The 17,706-nt window shown below is 47.8% G+C and overlaps 1 protein-coding gene across 2 annotated transcripts in view; it reads left to right on the top strand.

Moving 5' to 3' along the window:
* ANO2 (anoctamin 2) overlaps nucleotides 1-14,708 on the top strand; it is a 283,607-nt gene extending 268,899 nt beyond the window's left edge. Inside the window, exons 20-23 of one of the 2 annotated variants that reach the window (XM_057491702.1) lie at nucleotides 260-312; nucleotides 2,240-2,421; nucleotides 12,030-12,135; nucleotides 13,886-14,708. In XM_057491702.1, the coding sequence (XP_057347685.1) occupies nucleotides 260-312; nucleotides 2,240-2,421; nucleotides 12,030-12,135; nucleotides 13,886-14,158 (614 nt within the window). In that variant the 3' untranslated portion in view covers nucleotides 14,159-14,708. Of the gene's footprint in view, nucleotides 1-259; nucleotides 313-2,239; nucleotides 2,422-7,251; nucleotides 7,601-12,029; nucleotides 12,136-13,885 lie in introns of those variants that run through there. The other variant, XM_057491703.1, reaches the window with a different exon arrangement.
* The last annotated feature ends 2,998 nt before the right edge of the window (nucleotides 14,709-17,706 follow it).

The raw sequence follows: 17,706 nt of genomic DNA, 5'->3' as shown, positions 1-17,706 counted from the left end.
GCTGGGGAACCCCTGCCTCTCCCCTCTTGGGCTCCTCATCCTCACATCTTAAGGTGCAGGAGGCCCAGGACACACACCCCACTCGTCACCCTGGTTTCCAGACAAGGGGGCACCTAGGCCTTTGCAGATAAGCCTGTTTCTGGGGGGGCCTGGCAAACTCCCACTGGTAACCGGCCTGCAAAGCATCACCCTGAGCAGCACATTGTCCTTCCCGGGCTGCTGGCAGGAGTGAGCCGGGCGCCTTCTTTCTGTCTTACAGGGATTTGGTTTGACATTCTCTCGGGAATCGGCAAGTTCTCTGTCATCATCAACGTGAGTGCTTCCTTTCGTGACACCCTAGCTCTGTGGGGAGGGCTTGCCAGCGTTGCTGAGGTCTTCAGAGCAGGAAGCCAACCCTTTTACATCCCAGCCTTTTCCATGTGGGGGGCCGTCTTTACTTAAGGCAGCCCCTGGTTTATAGTGCACACACGCCTTCCGAGTCATCCTGCTGTCGCCAGTGCTGTACAGTTCATTTTACCAAGAGAAAGAAAAGTAATTATCCACCGGAATGCATACCTTGGCCTTAAGAGTCAAAATCAGATCTTTGCTCCGAGCCAAGAATAATGAGGAAAGAATTCCACATTATCTGTCCATCTCTTTCCTTTCTTTTTTTTACTTCTGAGCTAAACAACACCTGGAGCATTGCCAAGGCCATGATTCCTAATTACGATTCCTCCAGTTGTCATTGCAAAGTCTTAATTATCCCCATGAATGCTGGTACTGCATAGGCTAAACTGGGACATGGAAGAAGAGGTGTGCTCCCTGTTGCGAGTTCCTGAACTGCCTTGCCAGACGTGTCCACATTTCAGAGGGAATTCTGCTGGGCTCGAGCCAGTGGCTCCTTTTGCTTTTTCCTTCTGTACAGACGGTGGCCGGGCAGGACCTCCTCTTCCATCTCCCAGGGAATTATCAGCTAGCTCAGTGCATACCAAAAAAGCCACAGCCTGTTTTTCCCTTGGGAAAGAAACATCGATTCTGGCTGTGACCTGGTTCCCTAATAAGAACACACAAAATGCCTGGAGACATGTGAGGAGAGGGAGAGAGAACCAGCCCATTGCATTTTGACTGTTTGATGGAGGAAGCACACATTTTGAGCCTGAGAAATAAGGAGTGATGTGGAAAATAGATGAGTAGCTCCTTTGGAGTTCTGGCTACTAGAAAAGAGGTCCCAAATCCTAAGCACTTTCCATCTGTGAATGACAGGAAGTGTTACTTTCCTAGCCTCTCTGAGACTTCTTACTTATCTACAATAAGGGGAGAGAGTAAGAGCACCCACCAAGTGGGAACATTCTGGAAATCAAATGGGTTGATGAAAGGACATAGAGCAAGTGCTCAGTAAGTGGTAGGTATGATGGGTATAAGAACGTTACTCATTCTCAAATATGGTACGGCCATCCACACTCACATATACATTTAGAAAACAATACCTAAACTACATTTTTAAAAAGGGCTTTAATTATCGGTGCACAATACAGTATAAACACATGCCAAAAAGATTTAAGGTTTTCTTTGCAGAAAGTACCTCCACATTCAAACATACGATCATTCATTTGTTGTTTGGCTTGCTCTGTAGACATTTATAGAGCACTTAGATATGGGTATGTGCAAGCAGGACCCCATCCTTCCCCCTCTATGTCTTACTTTTCCTAAGAACAATGCATGAAAGAACAACTTCTATTACCTGAGGTGTTTAAAAGCACCAAGAGATGATGGCCAAATGGAGGGAACCGTGGAACCATATCCTTGGTGTTCCTGGCCTTCCAGGGGCTGATGTACATGGGTGTTCTGTGTCTTGCCCATGGCACTTATGTGACACTCTTATCGCTATTGCTAATTTTCTCAGAAAATCTTCTATTCTGCTTTGGCTTGGCCAATACCAGCGTCAATTCAGATATGTCAGAGGTGATTTATTCCCTCCAGCACCAAGTGGTGCTCACTGACTTAGCATCCTTTGCTATAGTGGTTGAAATTCACTCACTTGACAGCCGCTATCTTGTGGACTGACTTACACATATCAAAGATGGAAAAACCAGACCCGTCAACTGGAGGAGCTCAGCGATAAGGATTTCTGTCAGAGCCAGAGCAGCACTTCTGGCTGGGGAGCGTAAAAGGGGACAGTCTGTCAGCCAGATGGGTGCTGTGCCACCTGGACTGCAGCCATCCTGACCACTCCTCACATGCTTGTGGTTCTGTCCCCCAGGCTTTTGTCATTGCTGTCACCTCCGACTTCATCCCCCGCCTCGTGTACCAGTACTCCTATAGTCACAACGGGACCCTGCATGGCTTTGTCAACCACACCCTCTCCTTTTTCAATGTCAGCCAGCTGAAGGAGGGAACGCAGCCAGAAAACTCACAGTTTGACCAGGAGGTTCAGTTCTGCAGGTAAAGTAATCGGGAGGAGGAGGGCAGTGGAGGACCGGAAGTGGCAGATCCAAGGAATTATTTGGATGATTGAGAATTGTATCATCCTCCATTCCCTCTTTCTCCTGCCCCCAAGCCCCTGGATCACATAAATCAGTTTCAGTGAAGCAACAAATATTTATTGAGTGTCTTTTGCTGGATACTATGGAGCAGACAAAAAAGTATGTAGCCTCTTCCTTCCCATTAAGGGGTTTATGGTCTGGGTGGAAGAAAACAAGCAGAATGGATGGGACATAGCTGGTTTTTCAGTGATTGTATCTAGTATGGACAGAAAAGAGTGAGTTCAGTGGGGCTAGATGGAAAGAGTAGGTTTCCTGAAGGGGCCACAAGGACTTGTAGGACAGAAAGAGAGAGGATCTTACATGGGGAGTCAGCCTGAGCAAGGTCATAGGGGTGAGGATGAATTTGGGTATTAGATAAACATGAAGGGACTGACTGGGTCATATAATTAGGAAGGAGAGTGTTTGGGAGATAGTAATAGGAAATGCTACGGTGAATGCAGTATATACAGAAATGCCTAGAATGAGCCAAAATACATTGTTGAGTTTGAGTAAGTAGGATGAAGCAGATAATGGGAAATCTTACAGAAATTTTAATGTGATAGAATAGGAAGTTACCAACCTTTTTAGTGCCAAGGAAAGACAGGATAGTGTAGGCTTAGGAAAATTAATCTGGTCTCAGAGAGGAAGACAGACTAGAATTGGGGGAACTCAGGGAGGGCAGCTGAGCTGCTGTTTCATTCAGACACGAACGATGATGGGCACAGACCAGAGTGGTGGGAGGAATAAGAAGGGGGAAGGTGAGCTGTTTAATATATTACAGAGTTGGTGACAAGAGACATAGAAGGGCATCTGAGCCAAAGATATCTCCAAAGTTTGGGCTGATGTCAGAGGACTGGGAGATTGAGGGATTGGATGAGGAAGATGTTAAGAGCATCTAATTTTATGGTATGTATGATGAATTTCATGTCAACCAGGTCGCATTTACAATGCTGGTAGGAAATCTAAGGGGCAGCTTCCACCTAATTCTCCAACACTCTAATCTAGAATTCTGGAGAGGTCCTGGCTAGAGGCGTGATTGAAAACCATCCACTCAGGAATCAGTGAAGCCAAGCAACAGAGAACTCTGCACTATTTACCCAAGAAGGGAAAATAAAGAGAGGAGCAGAGGGGAATAGATCCTTCAACCCTTTAATACCCTGGTTAAATGATAGTCATATAAAGGACTTGCCCAAAGATCACACCTCATGTATTTAAAAATTAGAGCAGTAATTACACCAAAACCCAAAAAGAATAGGAAAAGATATTGAGGGACCAATGTAGGGCTTTCTTGGCCCATCGCCGGTAGTATCTGATGTAAAAGCTGTTGATGCCTCCATTGACGAAGCAGTGTTTTAACTGTGTTTGCAGCAGCGATGACCCTGGGTACGTCTACATAGTTTCCTGCTCAGGACACCTTGGTACCCAGGGTCAGGCATTTGTAAGATGGCTGCTTAGGTTCTCAGATTCACTGTCTGAGGCCATAAAAGAGAGAAAACTAACTGGTCTTCCCAACCCAGGTCGGGAGTTAAACAGCCTTGCCAATTTGTGACTTAAATAGGATATTCTGGCCCCATAAGCAATAACTTTAGGGTTCAACCCTAGCCAACCAAGAAAAGACTCAGAATCAGGGACCAGGTTGAAGAAGAGATGAGTGGATTTATTCTCAGGTACTGATTTATATCAGCCTAGATGTTTCTGGTGTTTTCACATTTGGAGCTGTAAAGAGTTCAACTCTTGGACATAAGTCATATGTAGGCAGATTTGCTATTCTACTATGTGTGGCCTGGGGCCACTCCTCTGTATGTCTGGCATACCAGGCTGTCTGTCCATGGTGCTGGATTTTGCTCTGCAGATCCAAAAGGCAGTCCCACTGTACAGAGGGACTGTACCAGTCGGAGGCCTTCTCTGGTGGCATCTGGATCTGCTTCAGCAACGTTGAAGTCACTCAACACGTCTGTATTAAATAGGCACTGAAAAGTCAGAATCACAAAATTATTTTTATAACTAGAAGGTGTAGAAATCACCTTGTTGAAACTCCTCAATCTACATGAAGAGAAACTGAGGCTTAGAAAATTGAAGAGTTCTCCAAGATAGCAGAGATTTCTAGTGACAGATCCTGAAATAAAACTCACATCTATTCAAGAATGCAAGCTTCAAATCCCATGTGGGGAAGCAAGGCTAATGCTGTTTCTTTAGTTCATCAAGAAGCCCATGTCTAACCAGAGCATCAAGAGGCTCAGCCCTTGCTCCTGACAGTAACACTATGAATATGCTTTCCAGATACATCAGTGGCTTAAACATAAAAGGACTTTAATGGCCCCCATATTGAAAGTTGAGGGTATTCCTCATTTTAGGCAAGACTTGACCGACCAAGTCTGCCGAAACCAAATCTTTCTCCATCTCCCAGCCCCACTGCAGTCAGTTCCATATGACTGCCAGCAGCTACAGGCCAGCTCATACTGGGTCCAGGCCCAGTGGGAGAAGAGCCCATCCCTCTTTCCCAGTGATCCCAGCAAAAGTGTCATTGCAGCTCTTTAGCTAGGCTCAGTATGTAGCCAGAGGAATGTGATGCTTTCCATGGCCTTTGGAGCCATTGGGGTTGAGGATTAGGGGTGAAATCATCTCCAGCTGAAGCACATGATCTCAGAGTAAGAGGTAGTTCCCTAGTGAGGAGTCAAAATGAATGGATACAACTCAGCCAAAACAATAGATGCCCAGGATACTGGGATTATTAGTGCCCATGGAGCAGATTGTGCTTTGGTGTGTAAGACTTGAGAGCCACTGGACTTTCCAGCCATCTGTGATGGTTTTTCTCCCTTGTTCCCATGCACTTGATGAGACTATGGCTTATTTGTGGCCAATTTTTACAACACTCTGCCTCTAAGGGGGCAGGATTAACATTGGGCGCATGTGTGGGAAGGGCAGTCTGTATTTTAGCCAAGAACTTTTATCTGTAGAAAATAGATCATTCCAGGATCAAATCAAAATGATTTTGGAGCATCCATCATTTTTTTCTTTACTCAGTACCAGTGAGGATTATAGATTCATCGTGCAACTGTTTTTCAGGCCTTATGATAAGTGTGTCATTGGTTACATAATAGGGAACAGGACACAGTGCCTCCCTCAAGGTGTCTACATGGAGGACATGAGCATGTTAAAAAGCAATTAAAATACAGGTTTAATAATATACGGTAGGGTAACAGCAGGGGGGATGGGGGCCCTGAGGAAGGAGACCATGCAGCTGTGTGTCCTGGGTAGCAGGGGTGCTGCTTGGTGTTCAGTGGTTGGAGCTGGAGTGAGCAGATAACATGAAGGATGAGGATGGAAGAGAAAACAAAAGCAAGACCACGATGAGCATGTGGGTCACGTGGAGGGTGTGGACTCCCTCTCAGGGGATGGGGAGCCACTGCAGAGTTAAGGGAGCGGTCATGAGATCAGACTTCACTGGTGTTTTCTCTGCCGATACAAAGATGCTCTACTCTCAGGTGTAAGCAGGTGTCTAGCAAACAGGGTTGACATATTTGTAAATATAATGTACAGCACAGGAGCTGTTTGGGGGCCACCTTTCCTAGATGGATAGGAGTTGCTGCTGTAAGTTTCTACCTCAGGTGGGTCCCACTCCCTGCATACCATGTGAACTTGTCTCTCTCAGCAAATTCTCTGGAGATTCAGGAAGTGGAGGCATAACCTACTGATACCTTTGTATGGCAGGAATTGTCAGTGGCTATAAGAAAAAGAAATGGAGAAAAGAGAGAGCTTGTGAGAAACAGAGAATTATAGCTAGTCCCCAAACCAGTGTTTAAAACTGCTTCCGTGGTGGGAAACGAGAAGTTTACCCTGGTTTTCTGGCAAATAATGTTGGGAACTCGATGACCCTTCTTATTCTTAGCTTTCAGTGACCTCTGGAGATAAATGCGGTCAAATAAAACCAAGGTCTCGGGCTCCAATCCGGCCTCGCCAGGGATAGAGGTATCTTAAAAATAGCAATAAAAGTTAGGACAAGTCTCCAGCTGCCCATTTGAGATGCATTCCCAGCATTTTTGGAGCGACGTTGGCCTCAGCCATCTAACTGCTCCGGCAGGGCCGCTCCGTAAACAGTCCTGTGACGTCAATCTGCAGGCATGATTAGTGGCCATTTGACAGGGTCGAAGGGCCACTGTGTTCTGCTGGATGGATGGCGGCTCAGGCTTCTGGTTCAGCTGGAAGGGAGAGAGAAGTCAGCAGGACAGGCCTGGCCAGGGATCTGGGTCCCAGAGCTCGAGGAGCTTCCTTGAGCCTGGTCAGCCCAGTGGGCCTGTCTGGAGGTGCTGAGCACCCAGAAACTGCAAGCTTGGGTGGCTCCTGCCAGGTTCTTCAAGGCCTGAGGTCTTTCATATCCCCAGGTCCTGCGAAAAGACTAAGAAGAGGCAGGTTCCCTTGCGGTCCATGGCTGCCTCTCTGTTCCTCGCAGAAACCACTGGGAGAGTCAGCTTTCCCCGGCGTTGCCTTTCCTCCGATCTTTATCTGCCACGTGATTAACATGGTTCTCATTAGTTCCAAATTGCTTGTGCTCTTTCACTTTGCTAAAGGCCAATTTCAGAAGGCAGTTTTAAGTAGCTCAGATGGCATGAAAATATTGTATGTCACTGTGTTCAGCATTAATATGATATTTCCATTGTGACTGTTAAAATTTTTTTTAACATATCGTTGTTTGGAGTTGAGAAATGAATTTATGAACTGATTCATAATGTAACTAAAACCTCATTTAAAGGAGCTGTTACTGATCGTCGATGACCAGCGCCTCAGGTTCTTACTGGGCACCCTTCCTGCCCCCCGGGATGTTTTACTGTGATGTGTTGTGGTAGATGTCACTGTCCCTGCAAGAGAGGATGCAGGGGGCATCTGAGCCAGGAGTCTCTCCTCCCTGCCCGTGCCTCAGTTTCTCCCTCTGTAAAAACAGGGACTTGGATCAATAATCCCCAAAGATTCTTTTCTGCTTCATTAAAAAAAATTAATGTTTAATGATTCATGTAATATATTAATCTATTCCTATAAGCATTCTAAACATTACAGGCAACATCTCCCACTCTGCTCCACCTCCACCCTCCACCCTGCTCAATCCTAGGCATCTTCCGAGCAGTAGCCATGGCGATACACTTGTGTGATTCTTGCTAAGGCATTTTTCTGCACATCAACATTAATGAACTTATAGAAAGAACCCTTCAGGTATTGTTTTATGGGTTTGTTTTATAAAAATGAAATACAGTTGAGTTAATGGCAGCCTTATTTCCTTAGGTAATGTATACATTCAGATCAGTAAATGTCATTTTTCATAGTGTTAGGATAATCTACATAAAATATTAATGTAATTTTAAAGTTATAATGTTTGATTCTTGTACCAGTTTCACTTATTGCATGAGAGTCTTTCTCTATAGCTTTGCTCCTGAAAGCTTCGTATAAAAATGTGTTTGGGTGAGCTGCATACTTCCATTAATTGCCTTCTTCTTTTGAATCCATGAACTTTTTTTCTTATGAAAGTGATTTTGTATACACATTTGTGTATATAAAAGGAAAGGGAAAGATTCTTAGCCCTGATTGGTGTTATTCTCTCCCTGAAGAAATCTTTGTGCCCATTTTCTGTGGAAGCCTCCAGATATCACATGCACATGTGTCCTTTTATTTAATTTTCACTGTGTTTCTTTAACATTCAATGCACACACACACATGCTTGTGTGCGCGTGGTCATGTATTCATGGTGGGGTGCGCGCAGCACTGAGACACATATTTTATTTGCTCTACTTTATGGATTAAAAGCCTGAAGTTCAGAGATGTGAGCCTGCTTCCTCAGGGCCTTTCAGTTAGAAAGCAGCATAACCACCACAAATGCATGCTTCCTTTTTAGACCATCTCACCGTTTCATTACGGCAAGGCTCTCCTTATCAGAAGACTCAAGGGAATACTCAATGTTAAGGCTCAAAGTAAATAAAGGCAGCCTTGGAGGGGTGAGATCTAGGAGTGAGCAGCTCATAATATTACGGCTGCGAGCTTAGATCCCAGCCAGCAGATGCAGGGGGTGGCCAGTTGTGGGGATTCGCTGAGTGCTTGGCCACTCTGGAGGGCTCTGGGAGAGCCACGCTCCCTCGCCCCTGGAAAGGGTCTGGTTTTAGAGAGCATTTGAGCCGACAGGAGTGGGCAGAAGTGCCACTTCCCACCAGCCTGAGGTGTCCTGTTTTGTGCCACCTTCCTGGAAGTAGATCCCGAGAGAAGCCCCTTGTGGCTGTGGCTTTGGCTGGCCCTTTTTGGTTCATATCAGCATTATGGGTAAGTTGAGGGCTTCAGTGCTCAGAGGTCCTCCTGGAAGGCCAGGAGGGATGGGAGCAGGGGCTATGTGCTCTGTCCTATTTTGACAGGAGAGGTGTGTTTCCTGTTACCCTCAGTCAAAGAAGGAAGCCTAGCGCCTCCTTACTGGTTCTGTACCTGATGGATCAGGTACATCTGTGTGCTGAGTGCTCTTCATTGCCATTTCATCTTCCTTACAACTCTGGGAGGTGGGGCGTGGAGGCCCATTTCATGGACTGGGATCTCGGCTGCCAGAACGCTGTGTGACTTTCTAGAGGACATAGAACTACAGTGGTGGAGGTGGCATCAAACCCTTCGCTGACTCCAGAGCCCATGCGTTTGCCAACTCTATGCACTGGGCTTAAAACAAAACAGACAAAACAGACCACTGTCACCATGCAGACACAATTAAGTCTATTAGCCACTCTGTCTTTTGTGGGCATTACTAGTCTTCAAGCTAATTATCTCTGTTTAATTTGTGTTGTCAGTTACTCAGTGGAAACATTTGATAAGCTTGACTTCTTAGGATGATTTTTTTTTTAGATTATGAAATTTGAACTTGTATTGGAATGTAAACAACCAATCATTTACCTGATGACAGAGACTTAACGGGAATTAATGTTTTTAGAACTACGAGTCATTGTTTATTAGTGGGTTATGAAATCACTTTAGTGGGTCATGATCAGTATTTTAAAGAACAGAATAGGATAAAATGAATGGAATTTGAATGGAATAGAGTAGGATAGAATAGAATAAAATAGAATAGAAAATATCAGTGCATTGTGCACAGCAGGAAAAATACGTTTTGTATAATTTTTATTTCATTGACATATATTTATGTGTATATTAATGTAAAATGAATTCCTTACTGCCGTGAGTCAAAGTTTTTTAAAAGTCCACTTTAGAAAGAGAAATAAGAGCAGAGGCATCATTCATTAAATTGTGTCTTGTTTTTTGTGGATAGCTTGTCTGTAGTTGTAACAGACTTAGCCCATGGCAGAGAGGCATTTTCAAGCACAGCTTTCTGGAGGTATCTGTGTGTTAATCTTTCCCCAGATCCTTGATTAGATGGATGCACCTATTAGATTCAAAATGTTTCGGACTCTCAGGGAGGGCAAAGTAACATTTCCAAAAGTTCTGGTGAATTAGTACCAGAGGTGGGATCAGAATTGGATTATTTATGGATTCTTTTTAGACTGGAAAAAAGAGGAGTGAGCAATGGCTCTCATACCGAGGTCAGTGAGCAGCTGCTCCATCGTAGATGCAGCTGGAGAATAAGATAGACAGACTTTGGTTGCTGCCCGGGGGGTTGCACTGGACCTGGGGAAGGGTTTCTCCACTGCCAGGAATGAGCAAGTGTGTGTGTGTACCCCTCCCCAGAGGTCTTGAGAAGACAAGGCTGAATTCCCTTTTGCATGGGCACTGGCGGTGGGAGGGGGCGGGGGGCAGCAGGAGCATAGGTGAGCCTGAGCATGTTCTTACCCCAAGGTGTCCCTGTTCATTTAGCCATGCTGCCCCTTTCTCCCATTCACAAGTGTCATCTGGAGCTGGCTGTGTTTCTATCCTCAGCCATGGATGGAGGTGATGAATCCCGTGGTGTTTTGCTGGGGCTGCAGTTAGCTTTGCTCTTCATCCGGATGTCAAACCAAGCCTGCAACAGCTGTGATCAGCTGTTGGGAGAAGGGGACTGGGTGGGGAGGGGACAGCTCCTGGCCTCTGGCCCAGCCCTAGACAAATGCTTAGTGTCCACTTCTCTGTCTGTCTCTTTCTGTTGCTGCCTCTACCACTGTGCCTTCTATCTTTTCGTGTGCTATCTTTGCCTCTTCCTCTTTGTATTTTTCTCTTCTTTCTTCATCTCTCTCCTTGGGCAGTTGGAAGCGACCATGCTTTTACGTGAATCTTCTGGAGCGGCTGGTTCATTCAGGGCAGGGGGATCAACAGAGAGCACCCATTTCTGAATCCCCCTCCCCAAATGGCAGCTGCTGGGGAGATATTCTGTGACGACTGGGGAAAGGCCTGAATTCAGCCAGGCTTGAATTCTACCTGGCCTGCACCTCTTGCTGGCCACAAGAACTTGGCCAAGTAGTCGAACCCCTCTCAGCCTCAGTTTCCTTCTGAGTTATATAGGGTATCAATGCCTGCCTGAGAATGTTTGGAACATTAAACTTCCAGAAAACCCCCTTGCTCAGAGATTGATACATTCTGCCTGTTCAATATGTGTTTGTTTTCCTTCTTGGCCCCTCCTGGGACAGAGTCCCCCCACCTTTCTCAGCACCCATGTACCTTACTTGGGGCCTGATGCCACCCAACCCCTTCCTCCAGCCCAGGGCTTCTTTTTTGCTTTTATGAAGCATCAAAGATTTGTTGAATTCCATAGAGAAAACCATTCCGTGGTGGGGTCATAATTCTTTTGGTACCAACTTTAATCATTTTTCCAGGCTTAGAAAAAAGTAAGTCTGAGAAAATGAGCCATGTTTAATATGAGTCATCCCAGAATAGGGGTGAAAGGCAACAGGAGGAGAAGCCCTAGGCCTCCCCATGGGCCTGAGACAGGCCTGAGCTCATGTCAGGCACTATCATTTTGTTGCTTAAGCCATGTGGATAATAATAAACACAGAAAAAGAGGACACTGACCAACCCTGACTGTCACCCCCCACCCCTTCAGGTTGGCTTGAATCGGTCTTCCTTTGGAGACAAGGGTGCAGCCATCAAGTGAGGCCACCCGCTTTTGTGGCCCCAGTCCCAGAGCAGCCAGCTGGGGATGAAGCCTGGAGCTGTCTGCTGGCACCTGCGTCTTCACTGATCCCTTTGGCTGTGGAGAGCTGTGCAAGGTGTCTGGGCATCTCGCCTCCCTTCTAGAGCCCACAGGCTAGTGGAAGCCAAGGAAGATCCATTTTTCTGAGCCCCTCTCATGATTCCTGGGCTCTTCTAGAAGGAGAATCCAGATACCAGAGGAAGCTTAGGGGGATGTTAGAGAAGGAGTAGGAGAAAGACATTTCTAGGCTGGCACTGGGTTTTCTGGACTTGAGTCCTGTTATTCCATCAAGACTTGTGGGTTGGGCCATAGATTCCTCCCAAACACCCCTATTTCCCAAGTCTGAGAGCCAAGGGCTTGTCTGCTGCATTAATCCTTGAGGTTTCACCCAGAGAAGCACTCCGTTCCTTCCATCTCCCCCCAGTCCTCACACCACATTTCTCTTTAACACACAGGTTTAAAGATTACCGAGAACCTCCATGGGCCCCCAACCCATATGAGTTTTCCAAACAGTACTGGTCTGTTCTGTCTGCCCGACTGGCTTTCGTCATAATCTTCCAGGTGAGTTGCCCCAATAAGGAAGAGCAAAAAAGAATCCAGGCTGCAGGGGCAAAGACAGCCACGTCTCCTTGCCCGCCCCTCACCTCCAAGGCGCTCGGTGAAGTGAGGCCTCCGCATGTGGCCGGCAGACATGAATGCTCCCTTCCCCGGCTGAGGCCGGAAGGTCTCCTGAGAGCACTTCCATTAATGGATGGATTTGTAGAAAGAGAGTAAGACACAGAGTAAGATTACAAGACAGATGTGGAGTAAGTTATAGGGTGGAGATAGATTCCCATTTCAACGTAAGACAAGAAAGGAAAGTAGGAAATGCAGTGGAAACCAGAGTCTCGGCTCTGCTGCAGACAAACAGGCACCCCCTGGGCTCTGCAGCCCCCGAGGCAGCTGGAGCTCTGAACCTTTCTTCTGCTGCTCTCGGCTGCTCCCTCCTTTGTTAGTGCTGTTTCAGCCCCTGAGACATCTGGCGGAAGGACCCCAGAGCAATCCAGCCAGTCCTAAATGAATAGCAAACCGGAGCCCAGTGATGCCTATCTCCAACAATAGGCGCAGCTCCAGTTGCACTGCCGAGGTCGACTGTGAGGCCCCCAGTTCCCACTCGGGTCCCGCCTGCCTTCAAGCCCAGATCCTTTTCTCAGCCACTCCCTCAGGCTTTGTATTCCCTGAAGGCAGATCTCCGGAGGGCTCTAGAATATCCTGCCCCGGGACCCCAGACCAGGAAGTGGCGAAGCCCGTGAGCTAGTCTTTCACTTAAAGAAGATGCCATTCTTCCTGTGTGAGATGGGGCGATATATTTGAGAAATGGCTCAGACGTCCGCCTGCTGCGCCTGCTGCAGGCACCACCCACTTCATCGTGGGCCAGTGTGGCATACACTCACACCATAAGGAGCGGGTTTAAACAGAGAGTATGACTTGAAGAAGCAGCTCTCACAGGGCAGGAGACTCTGGGAGCAACAGCTGGTGCCCAAAGTTCCCCAGCCCCCGGGAGCACGCAGCCTTCAAGGTCAAGTTGGGAGTGGCTTTAGGGCATGGAAGGCACGGTGCTCTGGTTTTCTCCTTCTGGCTCAGGCGCTGTCCTCTGGACCTCAGTTGGGAGGAGACCCAGGAGCAAGAGGTTGGCAAGCAGAGAAGAACACAATGGAAGGCGTGTGCTGGGCGGAGTGGGGCTGAGGGTGGCTTGGGGAGATTGATGGGAATTATAAAAGCCAGGTTATAAATGCTCCCAGGTCTCATCCTACCTGTGTTTACAGGGTGGGCGAGGATGTAGCTCAGCAGAGGGAAGAAGGAGACCAATTACATGGACGCATAAACCCTTAGAATGGATACAGGAGAGCTGGAGGCAGGGGTCCCAGGCTGGCTGGTGTAACTAGGGTGGTGGGGATGGAAGAGCGAGCAGAATACGGTGAGTGTGGGGTTGGCCGAGGTCAGAGTTCAGCGCAGAAACCAAAGGCGCGATTCTGATACAGAGGACAGAGGGCCAGCTGGGAGGAAGAGACGGGCAGCTGTCCCGTGACAGCCCTGGACAGGCCAGTGGGCCTTGTGGCGACCTTGCAGGGAGCTCTGGAGCAGGGGGCCTGGAACACCCACAGTCAGGCTCTTGGCTAAGGTCACCCGCCAGTGAGCGTTGGAGCAGGAGTCACGCGGAGGCTTCCTGCCCCCGTGTGTGCTCGTCACCGCAGGCCCCGCTGAGCCCCTGCTGCGGCAGGGCAGGGCGCGCGGGGGCCTCTCCCCTCAGCCCCTCTCCTGCTCTCGGCAGAACCTCGTGATGTTCCTGAGCGTCCTCGTAGACTGGATGATCCCAGACATCCCCACCGACATCAGTGAGCAGATCAAGAAGGAGAAGGGCTTGCTGGTGGACTTCTTCCTGAAGGAGGAACACGGGAAGCTCAGGCTGGTGGACGAGCCGGCCCAGAGGGGCGGGGGAGCGGGCACTCAGGGCGGCCGGAGCCTGGCGGCCAGCTCACCGGCCTCGGGCAGTAGCCGGCCGGGCAGTGTCGTGTCCTCTGGGTCCCAGCACACCAGCGTGTGAGCAAGCGCCCAGCGCCCAGCCCTGCCCCGGTGCAGGGACCTTGGGAAGGGGCTACGTGCAGGGAGAAATCCAAGTGAGCAGGAAGGCAGAGAGACGGGGCTGCTTCTCGGAAACTTCCTGCGTGAGTTTCTGTTAGGTCCTCTTTTGAGCAGAATCCTTTTTGGGGATTGCTATCCCGTTCTGAGTCAATCACGGGAAGAGTGGGGTCTGTTCTCCTGGAGCCCCGGGCACCACCACCTCCCCTGTGCCCTCGGCACGCTCAGTGCGGACACTGCAGGCTGAGGGAGCGCCGGCAGCGCCCTGTTTTGGCCCATCACCAGTGATCACTGCCCACCCACCGTCACCCCGAGTCGCTTGGCCCTGGGGCTGTCAAAGCCTCAGTGGATGCAAATTCAGTAACAGGCTGCTTGCTGTGGCCACTGCACCCTGCGGAGAGTGGCGGAGGCCCAAACCCAAGCTTGTCTCCAGTTCATGCCACATGGATGCTTAGAGCTAAACTAACCATCATTTTATGCAGGTTCAGATTTAAAATAATAAAATGAATCGAAACATTCTTTATAAAGATGCTTCTCCTTGTCTTTGGTTCTCTCTCTCTCTTCCTTCACATTGCTACATAGTGAGCACCTACTATGTGCCAGACTTTGTTGTCAGACAAGAGGCACAGCAGAGTACAGGAGACCTTGCTGCCTGGAGCTTAGGTTCTGGGGAGAGACAGTATAGAACTGTAGATGGTAGTAGGGGCCGTGGGAAAATATAAAGTAGGGGGACAGGAAACGTGAGGGCACAGGAGGCGAGGGGTTACCATTCTGTATATGAGTTAATGACAAAGCCAGATGGCCCAGAGGTTATACCCTGCAACACTGACATCAGTTGGCAGCACCCTCCCAGGGCTCTGCAACGAGTTTTCAAGCATAGCTGGAAACAAAGGTAAAAAAGATATCACTTATCATTGCCTTTTACACATCTCAGCCCCACCTGCTGCCCAGAAACCATTTGCACAGTCCCTTCCTCCGGACCTGGCCCCTGTTCCCCCCAGTCAGCCTGAGTAGAGTCCAGCTCGAAGCCTGAAAGGAAGTTGCCCGGAGGCTGAGCCCAAGAGGAGGAGTGAGCCGGAGTTCTGATGTTTCGGCACTGCTGGTCATCTGAGGCCCACGGGGCTGGGCTGCTCGCTGTTGTGGCTCACCACGGCCTCTTGTTTCCTCCAGATATGTGCAGAATGGCAGCACCTGACAACCTTGCCCTGCCCCTTCTTTATTGGGTACCAGGGCATAGATCTGGCTCTTGGTAAGAGCAGCAGGGAGCTGTGCCCCACACGGCTTATGCATGCACCAGTAATCCTAGAAATGTTAATTAAAAGTTACACCTTAATGTTCAGATTTACCTTTTCAGCCTAGATTAAAACTATAGTATCAATACATGACATCATCTCACAACAGGCTTCAGCTAATTTGGGGATAGTAAAGTGGCTGATGAAAGCTTCACTTCAAGGGCATTAATGACATGGAGATTCTAGGCCCATAAAAAGGAGGATATACTCAGAGAGTCCTGCCAGTGTGAGTAGGGTTGATAATCCTAGGAATTAGTGATATTCCACAGTCAAGGGCTGCCTCCATCACCAGACACCTACTTTGTGTGGACTGAGCCACACCCAAGCCACAGGCTGCCCATGGCTGGCCCAGGACCCCACCTCATTTTTTCTCCTTTTGTAAACATTTTTATATGATCAATAGAGGTGGAACTTGCACACCGAGAGTCAGACAATGTAAAAAACAATGAGGCAGAAAGTAAAATCAGCAGAGTCCCCAAATTTATAATCGACATGGACAATTGCTGTGTTTTCTTCCAGCCTCTCTTTCCCTCCTAAGCACATCTGTATTTTTAATGACAGTTACACAGTGTGTGCTGTCTCGTCACATTCCTCACTCTGTATAGCTCGTCTGTCTTTTTATCCCATACATTTAAGTTTGTCCATTCAGAAGTATGTCCTGGGCACCTGCTATGTGTCAGGCACTGTATTAGGCACTTGCGATACATCACTCAACAATTCCTGCTCTCATGGAGTTTATGGTCTGTGGGTGAGTCAGAAAGATAATAAACAATGACAGTGAACTACATAGACTGTTAGAAGGTGATAAAAACAAAAGCTTCCTTCTCTAAGCTCTTTAAGGAAATGATAAATTGGTTTATTTCATTATAAAATATGGAAAAAATTGTGAACAAATACTCAAACACTGAAGAAAGAAAAATGATCCCTCCTAATCCTACTCGCTTTCTCCAGAAATAAAAATCATTAACATTTTGGCTTAAGTTTAGTTGTGCTCTTATGGTATATGTGCAGCCACATCCATTGATTTGTGCGAGCATCTACTTTGTCTAATTATGAAAGTAATACTCCTTGAGGAAGATTTAGAAAATGCAAAAGAAGTAAAATGTACATAAAAAAAGTTTAAATCACCCAGACTGCAAGCCAGTCTTTTTTTCATGCACAGCTGAGATGATGCTCACACACTAATTTTTAAACATAATTAATGGAGAAATTTCCAGGAGCCCTGGGTAGAGGTTATTATGAAGAAGGGCTTGGTGGCAAACTGTATCTACCACTGAGTTTATCAGTCATTGTTTATTAAGAACAAAGAGAAATGGAATCAAGTTGACTTAATTAATTTAAATAAATTTTAATGAATCATTTTGATTCATTAAAAGGCTATTTCCTTCATGCACTCTTTGTAAAGAGCATGAAATCAGAGGCAGGACATTTTCCTTCTCTGCTCTGTCACAGCCTCTGCAGCTCAGCCCTGGCTGGTGCAATCCACCTGTGAAGATGGTGTGTCCCCAGCAAGGATCTTAAAGATGAGAAAATCATCACTCAGTTCTTTCTGAACAAAATGGCCGTTGTTCTGCCACATCGAACTTTGCTTTGCTGGGAGAGAAATGAAAGTTGTTTGGCTTGTCAACCTCCCAGCCCAGTGGCCTAACCTTGTAAATAGACCGGCCAGTGTGAAGAAAGTGGGAGGGCACAGACCCGTTGCTCTCCTAAGAGGCCATAAAGTGTAGCAGGAGCTTCCACTGGGCGCTGGGGAAGCCGTTTCTGGGAAAACAACAATGAGGTGGGGAAGCCTGGGGACTGGTCTTTGTACTATGGTTGCTTAAAATATATACCCCAACAGGGCCTGGGGCCCAAATGAATTTGAAGAGCTCTCCTGTCTTGTCATAGTGTAATAGTCTTCCCTTAGTTGGCCAGAGTACACCGTCAGGTGAAATTTTTTATCAAGGTGGCATTAAAGATGCCATCAACGTCCCTTCAGGACTTAGGCCTCATTCCTCAGCTGCTGACGTCCCTGTCTGAACCCCCGTGAGTGCAAGGCAGCTGGCTGGGCCACGCCACTCCTCTGCTCTGGGGCATCCTTGTCACTGTAGGGGCTGCCTCAGCTCGGGAGGACTCTGAGGGCTCCCTGTGGGATCGCCGAGGTCCCCATCCAGGTTCCCTGCGCTCAGCTCCTCCCTCTGCTGATTCTGCCCACCTCACCCCCGCCCAGGGTTTGTTCTGG

This window comes from Manis pentadactyla, chromosome 14 (assembly GCF_030020395.1).
Source record: "Manis pentadactyla isolate mManPen7 chromosome 14, mManPen7.hap1, whole genome shotgun sequence".
Taxonomy (NCBI): Eukaryota; Metazoa; Chordata; class Mammalia; order Pholidota; family Manidae; genus Manis; species Manis pentadactyla.
The sequence above is the reverse complement of the archived record's forward strand: the minus strand, read 5'-3'. Positions and strand labels throughout refer to the sequence as shown.